We start from the raw sequence: 21694 nt of genomic DNA on the forward strand, positions 1-21694 counted from the left end.
TTGCTGAGTAAGACGGTGAGAATATTTTCCTTTGGTCTGATGCTTTATGTTTATTTCCATCAGCCTTATCAGTCTAGGTTGCTGTGATCAATAATTTAGTTAAATGACTCCTGCATTCGGCTCACAGTGACATGATCGGATACCAAAAAAATAGTTGCTATATTAAATTGTTTAACTCCTCTCTAAGATTAGCCGAGAACTCACTTGGAGATTAGAAAGCTCTTAAAAGAAGAGACGAATCAATTTCATTTTTTATAGCCATCTCTCTTGAAATATTACTTTTTATCAATGAATGGAGTTTGATTCCAGTCACTGGGTTATTGGTTTCTTTGTTGATTTGTAAAAAAAATATATTATACCCAAACATTTTATTGAGCGAGCCATGTTGCACTTAATATCCTGAATAGGTTAACATTGAGTCAATAGCGCCTCTGCTGGTTTAAGAAAAGTAGTGCACTTCCTTCCACACACTTGTCCACTATATCAGTTATTGTGGCCACCTTTACAAAAAATCTATTGGCCAAGGAAGGTTCCAGCCAATGCCATTATGGAAAAACAATTTTATGCAAGCCAGTGCGTGTTTTGACTTTGTTTTGATTTCTAGAGGATAAAATGGCACCGTGTTTCGACAACAAAGCTGCTATGTTAGGGTCATCGCTGATATTCGTTAGACTTGAGTATGTCAGACCCGATTTTTAAGAGGGCTTTGTCCACTTCAAGCTTAGAAGGGAATGTAAAGAGGATTTTATTTGTTTTTGTAATTGTAATGACCTGTTTTACGAAGTTGGGGCATTTTTGGTTGTGGTGTCAGCTCCATTGTGTGACAGGCCAGTGCATATGAATGAAGAGAGTGCTAGAGTGTTGATACATGTTCATTTTGTTAATGAAGATATTATGGATCAATCAAATATTTCTGTGTAACATGACTCTTTGTAAAATATTCCATATTAAGATGCTAAGACCTGTGGATTCTAATCAGGTTTGACATGAACTCTCCATAAATTTCTTTCTTACATTTTGTGAAATGTTTGCATTGTGCCGTAGAGTCAGGAGCGTGCTATAGCCCTGGTAATTACGGTAGTAGCACTGTGTCTCAGTGCCCTCATTTTTTGATGGTGCAAAATGACAGTGTTGAATTCAGTTAAATTGTCTACCTAAAACTGTAGACATGTCAAAGCCTGAGAACTACAGAGTTCACAGGAGATGCGGAGTCAAGGTAAATCAATGTCAGAAAGAAAGAGTCCACCATCAACTGAGCCTCTCAGAGCTTCTTCATTCTCCTGCACAACATTTACATCAAGGCACTGCAAACTGAAAAGCCAATGCAAGGCCTTTTGTTCGTTTCTACCAATTACTTGGTTCTTCACTTGCTGAAATGAGTAATGATACGAGAATGATATAGATGCTGCAACTTGCCCCAGAGCACGCAGAACTGCTCTTTGCACCCCGAGACTAGAGCAGCTCTTCCTCTTTCATTTTTTTGTATAGGGAGAAGGCAAAGGGAGGGTTGTTGGTTTGTGTGATGAATGGGTACGTGTATGCTTTTTCAATGCCGACCTGTTCACAGCTGGGCTCTGCATAATGATCCCTATAGCCCCTAGTGTGGCCCAGTTAGGCAAATGGCATGATACCCCAGGGTTGATATGGATATGGGGTGTTTTCATGCTTTCAGCTCGGCTGGATTCACACAAAAGACCTTAGCCTCATAACCCATAAGCTCTTTAATCCACTTCATAAATATTCGAGGGATTTCCACTTTTACAAAAGATGCTCATGCTTGGCCACTTAATGCAAACTACCACACATACGTGTTTTTCCCCATTAAAATCAATCACTTAGCAAATTGCATTTTTTAATTTTATTTTAAAAAGCAAATGCATTTAAAAAATGGAAAAATGATGAGAGATCATGATGGTACAAAAATGATTTCAATGTTTGTGGTTAAACTAGTGATAATGTTGACTGTTTGGTCTTAAGTATATTTTTTTTAAATAACACTTTGCAACCACACTGAATGTGACCCCAATGAAGTGTCATCCTCAATTCCACCATAATCTGTCCATCTACCATTCCCTTCCTTCCTCTGGCCACATACAAAAGAAGTGCTGGTGCACTGGCACTGCGTGTCATGAGATCCAAGAATAGCAACATGCACTCCGAAAAAATAAGACATAAAAAGAAACAGGCACAAGCCCTCTGATGTAATAATTAGAAATGCATGATTGCACCGACTACACTGACTAGATTTTCCGGCTTTAAGTAATAGACCTATGTGAATTTGTCAACTTTGCATCACAATTTGACTGAGTAATAAAATGATGTAAAGAAGCACTTACCCAGAAGATGAGGTTGAAGATGAACATCAAATACTTCAAACAGCAGAGGCAACCTCTTGCCATGTTAAACTTCTTGAATTCTAAAAGGAACACAAAGGATAGATCCAGGTAAAAGACCACGTATTTGCTCCCTTTGGGTGAGCTGTACTTGTTGTCGGTCTTGTCTCCTGTGCCGGTCTCAGCTGCTGCTGTTGCAGCCTGACCCTGCTGTGTGTTTTTACGCGGCCCCGTGGAGCCGTAGAAAGCACCGGCAGTGAAGCCGCGGCCACCGAATGGGCGACCAGACGTGGATGCTTGAGGAAAATCAGAGTCACAGCTATCTACTGAAGGGCTACGATGAATGGCTGACTCCTCACTGCTGGACTTCTCCATGCTCCAGGGCTACAGCTGCTGATGAAGATCTCCCTGACGCACAGTCTAACATAGTCTCAGAGGTGACAGGACAGAGCGACGTGCCCTCCAGGTCTCTACCGATTCCCGAGCCACAAAACCGATGAAAGATAAATTACATCTGACCCAAATCACACAGCTGAGCCGGTAAATTTGGGGATGAAGGAGTCCGGCGAAGAAGTGAATGGAGATGCGGGTGATGTCTTGCTTTCAATGTCTTTAAGATGAATCCTGGTGAGAGTATCAGTCATCTCTTGAGAAGTTGTATCTCTATCTTTTCATTTCCATGTGCAAGTGGCAACCCCAGTCTGTCTCAGCTGTCTTGTTTCCACCTCAACTTTTCTCACCCTGACAATCTTTTCAGCTGCTTTTTTATTATTCCATTAAGTACACTGATTTTAGTGTAGTCGGCTGATATAAGCCTCTCCTTCCCCCGCACTGCCGGTGCTCGGCTCCAGGTAGCGCCGATGCAACCGATCTGCCGCTCAGTAGAGACGCAACTGAGGAGGATTGCCTGCTTCCTAGTAATGGTGCTGCACCCTTACTCTTCTGGTAACTCTCCCTCCCTCTCTCTCTCTCTTTCTCTCGCTCTCTCTCTTGCAAGCCCTCCCCATGCTGAGCAGACAGCCAATGCAGCAATTGAAGGGAAATCCAAACTCCACCTCTCCACTCCCAGTGTCTTTAATAAGCTCATGGCTGTGTTTGCTTTGACTATACATGTTCAGCAATTTATACCGTCAGGGGACGCGAGATGTCAGAGATGAATTCAACAGTGATTAAAAACTAAAAGAGGACATGACGTGCCTTGCAGTTACACGGCTGATCTCTGCCGCGACAGAGTTGGGGGGGTGAAGAGATAGGGTGACATTTTGCTTATACAATTCCTCATGATTTGTATTTGCAGTTGAAATATTGTTTGACAGCCATTGCTATAAATTTACCACTATTAATTTGGAAGATGTACTTTTTTGTTTTGTACAAAACAGACTATAATATTAGGGCATTTTCTCATGTGGGTTGGGGTTGCAGAAGTGCAGCTGCAATTTGTGTTCTTTATTACACACGTTGCCCACATCCCTGTACAAAGTTGCAATTTACAATGAACTGGCTTCGGAATTATCACCAAATGAATCAAACGGGACTTTAAAATTCAGCACACTTTCTAAGGCATCGTCAGGGTCAAACACTAAATACTGGTGCTGTTGAGTCACAAAGTAAACTGACAAGATAATACTGCAGGGTTTTGATTTCAAATTGACCTCACTTTCTAATCTAAGGTGCCTCCCCATATCTATCCAATCGCTGCAATGGAAAATTAAAGATGAAAGGATTAGAAAATGCAAAGTGATTATTCTACCGCTTGCATCCATGTAAAATTGAAGTTGCCAGATTTTATTTAAGGTCCTCACTTGACCCAAACAAATTGTTATAACAGTGGAGGAGCCCTCACAAGATCTTTTTTTTTACTACTAACTCGTCATTGCACATATGGTAGTTGTATGTGGTTAGTGGTCCTCAATGTTTAGAGTGCCAGCCAGCTCTGTTTCCAGACAGAGGATGTTTTTTTCAACAAAATTTCTTTTGAGAAGAACCCAGTGCAACCCAGCATGTATTATGACTACAGCAGTACGGATAATTATTCTGGCCAATTATGTTGGAAAAAAATGAAACCTGAAGTATCAATTAAGAATGAGACATTTGTTCAGAGGTAAAGCATGTCAGGAAATTTAAACCTTGAAAAATAAAATGTAATTACAGGCCTCTTTGAAAAGCTTTGATAGTCTACGCAATATTAAGAGACTTGGAGAGAAACATTTGCCTTTAGTCAAGAGTTTACAGTAGCTGCTAAAATATTTCTGTCTGATTGTTTAAATAACAGGTGAGCGAGCGGTAAGTGCGTCGGTCTCATAGTTCTGGGGTCAGGGGTTCGATCCCAGGTCAGTCCTTGCTGTGTGGAGTTTGCATGTTCTATCAAGTTTAGGCGGGTTTTTACCGGGTACTCCAGTTTTGAATAGCCTGTCTGTATGTGCCCTGCGAATGGCTAGCCACCGATTCCCAGAGTTAGCTGGTATAGGCACCCCCGCCACACTTGTGAGGCTAAATGGTTTAGAAAATGAATGAATGTTTAAATAGATCTTTTTTTTTTTTTTTTTTAAATCGCTTTTGGTTATTTCTCATTTTCTGAACCGCTTTATCCTCAGGGTCAAATAATAATATAGTTTTAATTGTGTTTTTGTGTGTGTCTGTCTGTTTTGAAATGTCACTCACTGCGTGGTGTGGCTCTTTGACTCTTACAGTTTAAAGTTTTTGCTCTTTGTGTCTAATGTGTTCACCACCCCTGTACTAGAGTATATTAGCTGAATGGTGAGTGGACTATACGTGTGCATCTTCCGCTAGTTTTTCTCATCTATCAGAGCTCAGTGGGTCTCTAAGTATGTGTGTTGGAGACTCCACAAGCAGCCTGAAAGATACTTCTGGAGTAATTTCCCTCCTGAACCTTGCACAGATCGACTCCAATCAATAATATGTTCTGCGCTACTGCATCTGGTATACGACATAGAGGGATGAGAGAAAAGCACATTGAGACTTACGAGTAACAGTTGTTTGCAGGATGACACAGGCCAATTGAGGCCACACACAGAAAGAAAAGAAAAGGTCATGATATAAGAGAAGTGTGGAGCAGAATACGTGATAACAAACTTACAAATAAAACTTTCTCTTACACACAAGTGTAGTCCGGCTTCTCTTACAGCTGTGATGTGACCTCTGGAACCAAAATAATCACGAGATCACTCCCCTGCTCTGATCATGTTTTTTTTAAATGCATTTCAGCTAAAACCAGTGGAAATATCAGGTTTCACAGGCAGTGTTAAAGAGTCTGCAGTTGGAGAAAGTGAAATCACTCTTTTATCGAGAAAAGCCTGAAGCAGTATTTTTACTCTTATTTAAAATGTAATAAAATTGTACACTAGTCTCTATAAGTGAAGCATTACTAAAACATCTATCTGCATAACTGTAGCAACTGATGGTTAGTCATAGCAGGGGTCTTCAAACTATTCCACAAAGGTCCACACTGGCAGCAGGATTTCACCAAAGAAACGACACCTTTTCACCAATCTGGTGTTTTACAAGTGGGGAGCTACAGTGGCCCTTGAGGTCTGGAATTCATAATTGAGGGCAGAGAGAGTTAAGGAAGGTATATTAAATGTCATGCTGTCATGGGGAACTGCCAAAGTGATTTCCACAGCAAGTGTAGTGACTGTGGGTGGATTCACACCAAGAAAGTCCACAGTTTGCTTTCTTTAGACCGAACTTTATGGTGCAGTTTCTTTTCAAATTGCAATTTTTGAAAACTACCCAGGAATTGACAAGGAATCTATTCTTGTGAAATAACATCCAATTATTGTACAGAACAGTCTGGGTGGAGTAATATGGTAAAATATGGAAGGAAGGAATCATGGAGCTTCAGCTTGCAGCACTCGTGATCATATTGATATGATTAATGCAAGTACAAGCATTTGACGAATCAAAAGGTATTGATGCTATTGATCGATTTTATGTGTAAAAGTCTACAAGCCAGCAAGCAGATTTGTTTATTATTCTTATTGTTCTTTTCTAGTTTTGGTTTTTGGATGTGAGAAGAAAACAGAGTACCCAGAGAAAACCCACTCAGCCATGGGGTGAATAGGCAAACTCCACATAGGGAGGCTGAAACCCATTAGGGATTGAACCCTCAATTCTAGAACTGTGATGCGGATGTGCTAACTATTCAAATAACATGGTGCCATACCCGAACTGAATTACAAAAACAACCTGCCATTAATATGTCAAATATATACACTACAGAAAAAAGAATGTTTAATTAAATATCGATGAATGTGCCGCAGTGTGGAGGAATGCAACTGATGTCCTCTGCAGTGAAAATTAGCAGTCCCTTGAATGGTAACGGCTCAGTTTACAAATGGAATTACTGCTGTATCGTTTTACGGAGTCATCCTGAAACCATATCAGAGTTGCAGACATACAAATGACATTTAACAGCATGTGATCTGAGATGGCTTTATGATCAAGGATGATGTAAGGGGGAGGGATTAAAACTACAAAGGTTTACCACATATGCAATGTCTCCCTGCTTGGGGCCTTTGTGACCTACAGACGGTCTGGCAGCTTGTTGGCATAGGACCGTAGGTACAAATAGACCCCACTCACATTTGTTGAGTAAAGAACAAGAACACGCACAAATTGTTCTCAATCCAATGAAATTAATGTGCCAGGAAATTAAATCATAGTTTAGTTTAATATTTATGACTCAGTTTTGGCTTTTAACTTTATACAATGACTTACCCAATAAGATGATTTTGGCCTGACAGCGGTTCCATTTTCCAAATGAGCTCATTTGCAACAAAAGCCTCAATAAGATTGGCTGAATGGGGTACTAATTAACAGTTTGACGTTTGCTAATCCAAATATTAATATTTTTCATTTGCAGTGTTGGAGCAGCCCGGTGGGGCGAGTGGTTAGCGCGTCAGCCTCACTGCTCTGGGGTCCTGGGTTCAAATCCAGGTCATGTCCACTTGTGTGGAGTTTGCAAGTTCTCCCCGGGCCTATGTGGTTTTCCTCCGGGTACTCCGGTTTCCTGCCACATTCCAAAAACATGCATGTAGGATGATTGGACACTCTCAATTGACCCTAGGTATGGGTGTGAGTGTGCATGGTTGTCTGTCTCCTTGTGGCCTGCGATCGGCTGCCCACCGATTCAGGGTGTCCCCCACCTCTGGCCCTGAGTTAGCTGGGATAGGCTCCAGCACCCCCGTGATCCTAACGAGGATAAAGCGGTTCAGAAAATGAGATGAGATGCAATGTTGAAACTAATACTGTTGCATTCATCACTGTTACGTCTTTGGCGACGTTGAGCGTGGAATGTCGAGTTGGACCCAAATGCAGGGAAGCAGGCAATGGACAAGTGGAATGGAGTGCTCCGACAAAACTTCAGAAAATAACAAGGACTTAGACATCAAATAACAAAATCAAACCTGACGTGATAGACATGGGGTAACGAGGAACTTGAAATGGAAACGTGACATGGTACAAGCAAGGCAGACGATCTGACTAACAAACACACAAGGTTTCAATAGACAGACAAGGGTTGATTATCAATAACGAGCAGCTGGTCACAAGAGGAAGGGAAGCCCAGAGGGACAAAAGAGGCGGAAAGCAAAGACACACATACACACACCTCCACCCAAATCCCTAACAAGACATGACAATCACTTTACAAAACTAAACAAATGAACAATACAAAACACTGCTTTTTATCTCAATCTATAATGACCCTATCTATAGTTGTTGTACTCGCGTTACTTATGTTTGGTGAAGTAATTTTGTGACTCTTTCAGAGAAGTAACTGAAACCATAAACTTTAATTTTCAAAAGTATCCTTTAACAACACTGATTATTTGGTTATCTCTGGGTAACTGAACAAGACAAAATCTAGTCAGTGTATGCATTAGACAGCAGATTGACCTCTAAGACGACCTTTCATTCCATTTGGCATGTTCATAAAAGTTGTGCAATATGAAGTACAACATAGGACACATAAGAGCTTGTACAAAGAAAGTGTGCTTACATGGACAACAGTACATTGAATTAGCATTTAGAGCGGAACAGCCAGTTGCCACTGTAATGCAGCACAGCATCGGTAATGTCTGAGTCAACAAGGCTGCCACAAAGAGGTCAAATGGTGGTGACGTTTTTTCCTGGACCGTACACGAAGCCAAGAAAAGACTCGAAGATAAATCAAGAGTGACATAGTGCCACTGATGCAGATCAAAGGAGTGGAATAGCAAAGCTTTATGCAGCAACTATGGTAGAAAATGGAGCATCAGCGATATGAATCTCATCCAGTTGAGTGGCAATTGCGAGGGCGATCTACTCAAGTCAGGCTTTAACTATTCATTTTCTGGCATAGAACCAGGGAAAGTTGTCATACGCGCCCTTGAGAAGCATATTGACTTGCTCTTTCATTGCCACATTACAGATTCCCTTGATACTCCATGTTTTTCATATTGACGATGCATATTTTGTTCAAAAGATATCAAATCTTAAGAACATTCATAAAGATTGCAAGTTAAGTGTAAAAAAAACTGCCAAATGGCTAATGTTGGGATTTGTTTTAGTTAATACTAATTTTATATATTGCATGGAATTGGAAAGTGACACAATACCAAAGAAATCTTCAAACACGTACAACTTGTTCTGATTAAATTTTAAGACCCCCATCTTTCATTATCCAACTTGAGTTACTGGCTCAAAGATGGGAAGGGGAAACGAGTCATGTCTTTTTATGTATACTCGGAAGTGAAAGATTACTTGAAGTCCATGCTATATGGATAGAATTGCACCCATAACGGAAGTGATACCACTCAGAGCTCAAATTTCCAGAACCTGCCACTGTTGCGAGTATAACATGAATGTTATTTACGGCTGCAGAAGTATGATATCATGTATGTTGGGTGCATTTGGATTCGGACCGGATCCTTAAAGCCCAGAGGGTGAGATGTGTAAATGTGGCGCCTTATAATCAAAGCGACATATGCCTAAATAACCCCCTGTGCTTCTGGGAAATGGGTTATGGGGCACACAGGAGCACTCACTAAAAATGTCATCACATGAGAACATCGGTTAGAAAGGGTGAGCGGGGACATGCAATCAGCAAAATGGACCAAAGGCTTAATCTATGCAGTGTGCAAGATCAATATTTTCATTTTTGGTTCATCCCTGCTTTCTGAGCAAAACCTGACAAAACCCATCACATCCTTATTTTATAAAATCAATTGAATTATGGAACCGAAGACGCGGATGTATAGTAAAGATTTCACTCACATTTGGTGGAATATGGCGCAGGGTGGGGTTCATCAAAATTTTCTTTGGTTGCTATGAACATATGCTAAAGGGGATTAAGATACTTAATAAATAATCACAAACTAGAAACCATTGGTCAAAATTCCTCCTGAAACCAATATGTTTCAAAACAGACCTTTCAAAAAACCGTGAGACTGAGGTTGCGTATTGTTCTCTATTCTTGGCTTGACTTCAAAGGTATTGATCCCAGAATCCGAAGATCAAGCAAGGTAGTGTCATTCATTTTGACACGTCAAGTGGTTGATTGTAGAATTTGTTTTAATCCGATATGAACATTGTCATTCTAAACTTGGCCAACACAGGACAAGTGAAGCCTAATTACTGAAAGACAGAGTATTTTTAAGGAACACCAAAAGGAAAATTGCTAAATTCACTTTCTTACACAGTTCTCCAATTCTTTCAATGTAAGAAAATGAAATGCTGTATATTTTGATGCTCTTAATTGAGTTAAAAAAAGGAAAAAATAAAAATACTGACCTCATAAACCAATTTAACGGGGTGTTTAAATGACTCAGAATGTTTTGGTTTTGATACTAGTAGCATATATTTTTGCTGTTTGACTTAGAAGGGCATAAAGAGACCACCCCCCACCCCCCCTCAATATCCAGATGGCAACAACTGACTGTTCATTTAACTCCCAGGAAGTGTAATTCAGTCTGCTGATCCATTAATGAGCAAGTTTGTGTTCCACTTATCTCAAATAGTTCAGCCATTGTTGAGGCTCAATGTGTACTGAATTCCATTATTTTATTATTATTCATTTATTTTATTTTCCAGTTCTCCTTGTAAAAGTTGACTATTCTTTGTTGTGCAGTTGAACCCGAAGGTTCATTGGAAAACGACAGGCAAAAGGTGTACAAAAAAGGCTAAATGGGGTTAATCTCCAAATATACCAGCTGGTCTCACTTCCCCACGCACTGGTATGTCCTTAATAACAGATATCCAACATGTCATGTGCGCTTGAACTGGCCGTGATAGTTTTAATTAAAGAGGCAGGCAACATCAAAATTGATGCGATCATTTGTAAAAAGGTCCTTTGTTGCTGCATTTGTGCATGGGTGACAGACAGAAACTCTGATGCCTAGTGTAAAACACTGACAAAAAGATTTAATATTATATCTAACATTAGTATCCTGGTAAGGATTAGTGCCACCCCCTCTAAAGAGGCAGCTGCCATGCCATTGTGTTTGTGGGTAAATCTGCACAAATCTTAATTGCTTAGAAAAAGGACAGAACAAACCCCCAACATACACACACACATAAAATCACCAATGTGGAGCATGCTCACCTTTTATCATCAAAGCAAATTCCACGCTGGGCGAGTGCTTGGTTAGCGTGTCGGCCTCACATTGGGGGTCCTGGGTTCAAATTCAGGTCGGTCCACCTGTGTGGAATTTGAATGTTCTCCCCGGACCTGCGTGGGTTTTCTCCGGGTACTCCGGTTTACTCCCATATTCCAAAGACATGCATGGTGGATTGGACACTCTAAATTGCCCCTAGGTATGAGTGTGAGCGAGAATGGTTGTTTATATCCTTGTGTCCTGCGATTGGCTGGTCACCAATTCAGGGTGTCCCCTGCCTCTGGCCCGACGTCAGCTGGGATAGGTCCAGCACCCCAAGCGACCCTAGTGAGTAAAGCGGTTCAGAAAATGAAAAGAAAAAATGATAATTCCACGCTACATTGTCAGTCACTACGCATTATTATAATACCTCCCATTACAATACACTTAAAAAAGGAGTTTGAGAACAAGAGATTATGGAATTTTTTTGTTTAAATAAAAGCTAAATGTGCCCACAGAGTTAAGCACCGGCAGTGAAAATGTTATGATCCTGTTCTTACTTGCATAAGTTAATAACAACAGTCAATAGCGGTTTGTGGATTGTTTGCAAAAAACACTATCATAACAATTCCAAATTCTGCATTTTGAAATTGTGACTCATCTATTATAGATGGAAATACACCTTGACAATCGACCCTGATTGTTACATTCAGAGAGGCAGGCAACATCCCACTCACCGTCGTCACTATTCCAGCATAATATTGCAAATAGCCTCTTTATCCTCTTCTGCTTTCTTTTAGCTCAGATCAATTTTAATGTTGAAAAATAAGCCGAAGAATGTCTGCCTTGGCAGAAATGATCCTTCAATCAACAACTCTTGAGGATGGGTGTACTTAGAGGGCATTACAGAATGTGTACTCAAAGCCTCATGAATTATTAGAAGTAGAGAAGCACTTGTGAAAAAAACACCATCAAATAAACACAATCCTGATTTGTAATCTCATCAAAAACATCCATTTTCTGACAAAGTATAGACTGAATTTTGTGTCTACGATTTTGGAGCACTGTCGTATAGTAGACGAATTATAAATAGTGCAGAGGTTAAATAGCGGAAGGTAGAAGCTAATTTGGTATCAGGTCAGAGCCAAAAGTATCATCAAACCAACCTGTGGCATGGTTAAGAAGTCAGCTGGGTGAACTTTTTCAAGTTAACTGTTGAGACCGTGTCGACCCTGAACTTGACCGCCCTGTTGTTATCACCTTTTCGTTAAACTCAGAGTTTGCATGTAATGAAATTACATTGCAGCACTCTTAAAACATCTCCGTTATTAAGTAAGCTTAGTCAAGATAAACCGTGACCTTTCAGAATCGATTTCCATAACTAAGAACCAAGATAATAAAGATTTGAACATGAACATTCTTTTATGCATAGTATCTACAGCGTATGTGCTGTCATATCTGAAAATAAGCATTTAAATGAATACACTTTCAAAGAGGAAAAAGGTGATTACAATTTCTAACCTGATTCGTTTTCCCTTTCCTCCAAATTAAAGTGGTAAAAGGGTCACTGAGCGAAGGTGGAACCAGTTGCTTCCACTCATCCATCAATTATACGTACATCACTCTTAAGACCACGAGGTCTCCCCAAGAATTGCTCACAACCCGGAAATAGCTTCCCCCTGCCCTACAAGCCATACCAATACATTTTAATATAAACCTCAACAATGATTAAATCATTAAAGTTGCACATTTAGTAATGTTGAATTATGTAATCAAAATTTTGTTTGAAAAACATTTCACTGAGGTTGAGCTTTGCAATAAAACACTAAACTCTGCTCAAGTTTTACTCTACCACTAGCATAGTTTTTGATACTCACTTTTTCCACAGACAATGACATTTATTTAAAAGCTTGTTATCATATACCTGTGCAAAAATGTCAAGATCAGCAATCATCAACATATCCTTTTGAATAACAAATCATTGACCCTGGGAAAAGCACAACCAATGTCATCAACTCTCTGAGACTACATAGTGGAACAACCGTTATTTTAAGTTTGTTTTCTCTGTGGTATTCTCGATCATGAGAGGTGAGAGAAAAATGGAAGCAAGTGCTGAGAAAACAGATTATTATTATAGAGGGAGTGCAGCGGATTATTAAATTTCCTGTTTTAATTATCCATAACTGAGAGCATTTTTGAGCTTTTTTACCTCGTTATGGTTTATTAGGTGTTGTCATTGTAATTTCAATGCTGCGGCAAATATACAGGTAGATAAAATGTAGCCAGGCACCAGAGGCAATGACAGCCTGTCACGTTTGCCAGTAATGTTGATTTGTGTTGTGTTATGATATCTCTATCTAGTTTGTCCATGGCTGCTGTGATGCAATGTGATTGCACTCAGACTGCAGGAAGTCAAAATGTCTCGACACACAGAATGAATAATAGTAACTTCACAAATGGGGTTTCCAATATGTAATATTTAAAGTATGACACATTGTCGTGCGATTGGACTAACATTAAAAAAAATATATATAGGCAATGTCATTAGTACATGGCTTGATGTATGAATTATAAAGCACATATTTTCAAGGAAAAATAAGTGTGAATTTAAAAAATGTACTATATATTATATATATTTTCACAAGGGCTGCGGGGATGGTGGAGTCAGTCCCAGCTGTCGATAAACAGGAGGCAGGGTACAGCCTGAACTAGTTGCCAGGTAATCACCGGGCACAAACACTCAAATTCACACCTACAAATAGGATTACATATACGAGAGATATGCCAAAAATATGGTGGTTGAAAACTATCAGCCCAAATGACAATAAAAATTAGGTTTTGGTCCAAAAGATTTTTTTGTACCAAAACTATAGTGCCAAAACCGAAAGTTGCCTTGGCCCTAGCAAAATACTTAGTAGCATGAATTTCCCAAATGCACTCGAGCGGATGAGGATGTGTTGGCTTTGTGCAGTTTTTAGCACTTACAATGCAAGTTCACATTTACTTTAAACTTTTAGATCTTCTCCCTTCTTATGCCCTTTGGGCAGCTAAAACAGGGCTGCAAGGTTGACTTTCCAGCTTTGGAAACCTTTATCTCGCTCTCGTTTCCAAGTGCATAGAAAGCTTATTTTCTCACGGTGACTCGAATGCGATAAACACATCTAAAAGGCAGGTTTAATGGCCATTAAGCATAACTAAAGAGTGTGTTTATTAGCTATTGTAAGAAAAGTTTCAGAATGATCCCTTCAATTACTACTTGGAAACACAAATTAAAGCAACATATCACCAAAATATAAAGCAGATTGTGAATTGCTTTATCAAATTGCTTTATTCCACAGTGGGTCAAGCTAAACACTTTATTTACCTTTTAATCTGATTTATTACTGTGCAGTTTTCAAATGTCCATATCCTTCCATCAACACCGCTTATCCTGTCTCTCAGGGTGCTGTCGCCTCTCTCAGCTGACCTCGGGTGAAAGGCGGACTACTCCCTAAACTGGTTGCCAGTCAGTTGTAGGGCACACAGAGACAAACAAGGATTTGCACCCACAATCACACCACCTCGGAGTGGAAATTGATCCCACCCAAGTTAGGTGAACCGCACCATCAGTAACAGATTTTGATATAACATCTTTATTTGTCCTGAAACGGTTGAGAATATTGGAAATATTGTAAATAAACCTTTCCCGTGACTTGACTTTAGCAGTGGGGACAAAGATAGGGAAATGCACCGCTACACCATCAGTGGAAATGTCAGTACCAAATAAATATTAGTCATTTTTTTTCTTGGGCTACGCAATTAACATGTATATCAGCTAAGGTAAAATGGCAGTTATATCAGCTAAGGTAAAATGGTAGTTCGGCTATTCTACAATATTTTAGTCACAGTTGCATAAGCTAAAATGAAAAGATAAAATAAACTGTATGTGCTTTAATAGCTTATATATGTAAAGAAAATGCCCAAGGCTAAGTATCTGCCAAAAAAACCAAGCACACCATAATACAGAGCAAGATAGCAGACGAGCATTATTCTGTCAGTTTAAATGTGCTTCTGTCATAACTTGATCCCATAAGAGATGCTATTTTTGCTTTTAGAATTGCTTCAATTTTAAAATAGTTCTTTAATTCTAAAAAAATAAAAATAATTAAAAAAACTTTGGCGATGTGACTATCTCTGTAATATTGTTGACACATTTGGGACAATTTAAATATATATTGAACAAGCCGCTGGGCATATATTGGGGCTGGCAGAAAACTGATCTGGATCACATGACAACATCCACTGAGATGGAAGATCTTTAATGCGTCAATGATGCAACATGAGAAATGTTTCCTTATGTTGCTTTAAAGCTCAAGGCAAGGCCAAGTGACATTGGAGGTTTTAACATAAGGGATACAATGATGAGCTGAATCCATGGGTGTGAACATCTGTAACAGCCTGGAAACTACAGTTTGAAAGCAGACACACAAATGCCTACATTTCTACATCCTGCATTTCTATTTTTCTATTCCAATTAGAAATATCACAACCATAAATGTATAATTTTCTTTCATACTAAAGTCGATTCTGTGTAAGATTCTAACTGCTTTAATGGGGATTTAGTGTCACAACACTTCATTTCTATCGGACTTGACAAGCCAATGAAATAATGATGCAGCAAGCTAATAACAGCGAAAGGAAATGTGCACTGGGGGAAAAGCATATTGAGAAAAAGAAAAATTGTTTAAGTCATCTGTTGAAATGTAACTTTTTATACATGTAGGAGGCAGTGTGGTGCAATTGCCTGTATTTTTTTATGCATGTACTATACATTATTTAGAATGTTCAAATTGCCCAAAAGATTTCATCTTAACCTGGCAAACCTATTACCCAGGATATGTTCTTTTGCTGAGTGAAACAAATGTAGACGATAGTATTAAAACAGCATGACTTTGATGCACTTAAATTAATAACGTATTTGGGAAGCAGAGGAAGGGATTATATTGTGTGTGTGTATGTGTACGTGTATATATGTATATATGTATATATGTATGTATGTATATATATACACACACATATACATATATATATATATACACACATACATATATATATACACATACATATATATATACACATACATATATATACATATATATATATATACACATACATACATACATATATATATATACACGTACATACATGTATATATATACACACATATATATATATATATATATATATATATATATATATATATACCCTTTAAAACTCAGCTAATTTAGTGTTTTTTTAATTATAATATAAATCGAATGGATATACGGTACATGACTAATTTTATAGCCATGCGTATGATAGCTGTTACTCTGTGAGAAGAAGGCATTTCCAGATCAAGTAATTTCAACACGTTAAAACAGGGGTAGGGAACCTATGGCTCGGGAGCCACATGTGGCTCTTTTGATGGGTGCATCTGGCTCTTCGCTAACCTGTGAGCTAAAATATGGAAATAGCTGATGACAGAACTGAGATATTACATTTAGAACTGCTTCAATCTTCATTTTTTTTGCAGTAGACGCTTCTGGAATGCATCCTCTCATTGATTAGCAACAGCATAAGAATCTTTTAAAAAAATACATTTTTTTCCACTTTAAAAGTGGTGAAATTACAAAAAAAAAAGAAAAGGCACTCGTTTACATGTATGTATTTTGACTTTTAAATTCGTAGTATGGCTGGCTCACAAGGAATAACATTGGAAAATATGAATTGTTTGTGGCTCTCTTCGTCAAAAAGGTTCCCGACCCCTGCGTTAAAAGAACCTAACGTTCAGAAAGGTAAATTAAGAACCGACCTGGTGTTTTTTTTAATGTATTTATTTATTTATTTATTTTTATCAAAGGTTCTTAAATAAGGTTTAAGATGAATGTCTACTGAATGGTAAAGCGACGCGATCGCAGCAAAGGAAAGTATCGCAGTGTACAAGTTTCTCACTGGAGATTGATCCTTGGTGCACCTGTGAGGATTAATGGATAGGATTGAGCCGAGCCTCTGTATTATATGGCTGGCCTGATAAGAGAAATCCCAGCTCAGCACATTGCACATTCAGACCCAGGCAGAGCTGTGATTACAGTGTGGATGGGGGCTTTGTGCCAGGACCTCCATTAGCCACGACTCTCAATCCGTGTGTCTACACTTTATACTGCCGTGAGAGCAGACTCTGGTGCAGACCTAAGGGATACTCATTACAAGGCTTGCCCACAGGTACCAGGAATTAAGAACTTCAGAGTACAATAACACGCCACCATATCTTCAGCATGAGGCCAATGTCCACTTTTCAATATAGTTTCTTGCATTTGCAAACAATTTTTCTAGTGAATGTGGTTAACGCAAGATTTCATGTCTTTTGTAATACCAAGACAACGCAGTATTTCATTCCAACAGTGTCAGGGGTATTAACCACAATATACATTTTAAACAGATTGTGCCATACATGGGTCCTCACAGGTGTTCTTTTTACTCATTTGAATATTATCTCACTAGCACAGAGGTTTATGTCACAACGTGCGACAACTCCTTGTTAGGAGGTCACAGGTTGCCTTGTGTTCCCGGCGGTACAATTTTAGAGACGACATTTTTTTAACGTGTACATGCTGCAATTTGCAACGTTTTCGCAGTCTCTCATTTCATTTTAAATCATGTACTGGATAAAAGAGAATTTCCTCCATCTTAACCCGAACAAAACTGATAGTTTAGTTTATAATACTGGGGCTCAGAGAGAGAGAAAAAAAGTGTATGTCCTCTTGTTGCAACTTTTTTTTTTACTGTATTAGGGCAAGGTTCAAAACGAGAAGTGCTTTTTGACAACATCATCATTCAACACGTATCAAATTATTCGATTTGCTTAGATAACATGTAAATGGTTCAAGACACATTGATCAAGTTAACTTAATATCCCTTTCTTAAATCCATCGTATTTTGTACCATTTTACTGTGCCATAAATAAGATTCTCCCACAGTCAAAGCCTACAAATCATTTGGGTTGACAGAATTCCTTGTAGGCCTTCTGAAGATCGAAATACTTCTATACCCTGATGATATTAATGAGTATGTTCCAGCTGTCGCATCATTGCAAGGGAGATGACTTGCCTACCTTCTGTTGGGGCAAGGTTGTCTCTATGTTCATGGATTACTTCATGGCTCAAACTACCATCCCCAGATGGCTCTCTCTCACTTCCACCACATTTTGGCTTTAATATAGCTTGAAATTCAACACTTGAGCTATTACAACTTGTTGGACATGTATTGATATTCCTGGATTACTGAGTGTCACAGTATTTCCACTATCCTGAACTTAAATCCAGCATCATCTTAACTGTGACTTTTTTCTGTTCTGGAATGCAAATAAGTCTTGTTATTTAATCAGGAAAAATACTTTTATTGTAAATATATTGGAGCTTTGGCATGAAAACGAGAAATGAGTTGTAGGTCTAATACAGTAAATACATTTTGTAAGACAACAGTAATTAATTCTACAGTGATACCTCGAGATACGAGCTTAATTTTTGCACGGCAACGCACTCGTAACAAAACATAAACAAATTTAAATGAACTTGTATTATGATGCAGACACTAAAAATACGTTTAATCGAACCTAACACTAAACTTAATTCTAATTTTATTTGACATTTTGATATCTTCTTTTTGCCCTGCCTCCACACTGACTTTCAGTCAATATCGAGGGTTGTTCGAGTTTGTATTCGCTTCAAAATATTCCCAAAATGATGCACACAAATGTCCTCACAATTGGATAACGCACGACCACTTGCCAACGAGAAGTAGTATATACGCACTGACTAATGGGGAAAAAAACACTGAAAAAATGCAACGCTCCGCCCAGTGCTCACAGAGACATTACAAAGAGGGAGTTGTGACCAGAGACATTACACGAGGGAGTTGCGGGGAGAGAGACAGTGCCCATGATGTTCTTATGAGCAGCATCTCGCATCCGGTGTCTGCTCGTATTTCAAAATTTGTCTCGTATCTCAAGATAAATTTTTGCCCAAAATTCTACTTGTATCTCGAATTGCTCGTATGTCGGGCCACTCGTATGTCGAGGTACCACTTTACTGTGAATCTGTTTCTTAAGTCAATTTATATTGACAATGGCTCAGCTACAACACAAAAGATAACTTGGATGGATGGATGAATGGCTGAATCTATATGAGACATTTCAAAGTGTGTTAAGTGTACAACCATCTCTAGTAGCCAAGGTTGATGACTTGAGTGACAGCGACCAGCAACGTAGTAAAGATGCTTTGCTGCACTTCAATTTCTCCAGCGAGCCTTACAGAAAGCTACTCTAATAGCTTCATAAAGTATTCATTATAAAGTTATAGCTACCCAGGCTTTCAACAAGGTAAAAACTGCACAGAGACTGTTGCCATCTATAAACAGTGTGGCTGTCAGAGTAGTATTGAAGATTGTGTACCAAATTAAGCTAATTTAATGTACTTATAATATAATTCAATGTAAAACCATCCAGTGGTGGTATGATTGTGAGTGAAAAAAGAGTAGCCTTAAACTATTAACTAAATATTTAATTTATGATCAGAATTATAAAATACGTTTCTATTTTTCTTACCTATTGTTGAGGAGTTGAGATTAACACATTAGCATCAAATGCTCTGTGAAGTGCATATTACATAAGTTGAAGGATTTTAGATGTGCTTCATAGTTCATATTTTGCTATTTGACCCTCAATCTTCAAAACTGCACCTTTGCCCTTTTCGAAATACGTTCACACGTCAGCTTAGTGAAGCACCAAACCCTCAGAGGAACTTGACAAGACTACTCCAGCACGTATTTGAGATGCTCACAGAGATATACCGATATTTGGATGACTAGTGCAGGCTTTCTTACTTGCCAGAGTATTAGTGGCTTTAGTGCTGCGTGCTACAGTTTTACTAAGTTCATTTAAGGTAGCCTGAGTTATATGAGTTTTAAAAACGTCTGAAAGCATGGAAGTGATGCAGCGTAAGAGGGAATAGAATTTTCAGTGGAACAATTTTGACAAGCTTTCACAAGATTTCTCTGCTGACGGAAACTAAATCTCTTTAGGCAGTCCATTCTTAGAACGTTAGTAATAAAACTACTTTTATTAGCTTCGCTAAGGCCATAATGTTTTTGGTAGGATGTGTGTTTAAGGTGCCTATGTCTGTTTGTATACATATACACACATACATACACACACATGCACACACACGAACACACATAAAAAAATAGCTTGTTGAAAATTTCTGAAACCCTGCATTGAGCATGAGGTTGGTTCATGGAAAACCCATTACATTTTGCTGTGTTTTGCTCTCTTGATTTGCATTTAGAGACTCCTGATCTAAATAAAACTTGGGATGTCCCAATGCAGATTTTATTTTATTTTTTGCTTTCCATCTGATCAGATTTTTTTTGCCAGTAAAGATAAGTTATGAATAATCATATTTTTGTATCAAACTAAGCTCTGCTGTAACCTCCTCAAGAAATGCTCTGTTTACAAATATTCCATGATGCTCTTTTGCTATAATTCGTTTGTGAATGGCAGTAGTTTCACTAAACGCATACACTTGTGATTTGATTCAAAGCAGAGGCAAAAAATGATACTGAAAACCTGCGACAACTGGACCAGACCCAATCTTGTGACAAAATCTGATCCTGCTTGATATTCAAAAAATAGCTGGATCAACATCAATATTGATACTGAGTATCAGGTTAAGGTCATGAAATAAAACAGTAAACTGACTCCTTTTACAAAATCACTTAGAAATTAAAGCCACAATACTCTTAATGTGTAAACTATATTTATGACGGAATTGTTGACACTAAACATATGAATAGAATACTTCTACCAGGTGCATATAGAGGTTGAACATGTCCTGATTCTCTCAATCTGTTACCTTTAGAGTGTCAAAAGTTGAGCCTGCCTCTCTCGATTCCCTTTCTGCCTTTGTCTTTGTCTTTGTCTTTCCTGTAACACACAAAAAAGAAAAATAGAAAGTCCAGCCGGTTTCTCATCTTCTTTGAACACTTTCACCTATCCAATCGCTGCAGTGATAAAAGATGATGTTCCCACTGTCGTGTGGCTTAGAACAAACAGCCAACGTTAAAAAGAACAGCCCTGAAAAGAACGAGTAATTCAGTCTGACACTTAGTGAATCGGTATGCTCTCTTTCAATACCTTTCACTTTAATTGCCTTTTGGTTAACGGCTCGCTAAAATAAAAATGTCCTGAAATCCATTCACGAGTGACACGAGTGCCTTGCTTTCAGTCATTGAGGAATACATTGTGTGTTATCACGGGTCGACGTGCATTACGTGACTTTTCCCTGAGTGCCTGGAGGGTCCCACACTGTCACATTTTGAAGCTTCACTTTGCCTGCCTCATGTGTACTCTATAACACAAATTCTTATCCTGAAACACAGCAAGTCACACACACATTCCCAGTGATCCCCGCAGACACAGAGTAACACTCACAATGAATTTGCAAGCAGGAAAATGTTTGAACACTTTGAAACCCTTGTATAGCACCCTGAGAACTAAAAGACCCAAGGTGGAGACGATGACAGCAAGCTCTCTCCACCGCTGTGATTTTGGATCTGTTAGCCGTAAGTGATGTTGGAACCACTTGCTCTAGAGGAATGTTCCATTGTTAGTATTCCCAGCTATGAATAACTGTTAGATTAAAGCAAAGATTTTCAACACAAACTATAATCATGCATAAATCAGTATCAAAACCT

The 21694-nt window shown here is 38.8% G+C and overlaps 1 protein-coding gene across 4 annotated transcripts in view; it reads right to left on the bottom strand.

The window, feature by feature from the left end:
- tspan9a (tetraspanin 9a) overlaps positions 1 to 21694 on the bottom strand; it is a 124697-nt gene that overhangs the window by 59537 nt on the left and 43466 nt on the right. For 2 of the 4 annotated variants that reach the window (XM_077595390.1, XM_077595391.1), the window contains exons 3-4: positions 20854 to 20924; positions 2337 to 2416 (exon numbers count right to left, since the gene is read on the bottom strand). In XM_077595390.1, coding sequence (XP_077451516.1) covers positions 2337 to 2399 — 63 coding nt within the window. In that variant the 5' untranslated portion in view covers positions 2400 to 2416; positions 20854 to 20924. Of the gene's footprint in view, positions 1 to 2336; positions 3262 to 20853; positions 20925 to 21694 lie in introns of those variants that run through there. The other 2 variants (XM_077595392.1, XM_077595389.1) reach the window with 2 other exon arrangements.

This window comes from Stigmatopora argus, chromosome 3 (genome assembly GCF_051989625.1).
Source record: "Stigmatopora argus isolate UIUO_Sarg chromosome 3, RoL_Sarg_1.0, whole genome shotgun sequence".
Lineage (NCBI taxonomy): Eukaryota > Metazoa > Chordata > Actinopteri > Syngnathiformes > Syngnathidae > Stigmatopora > Stigmatopora argus.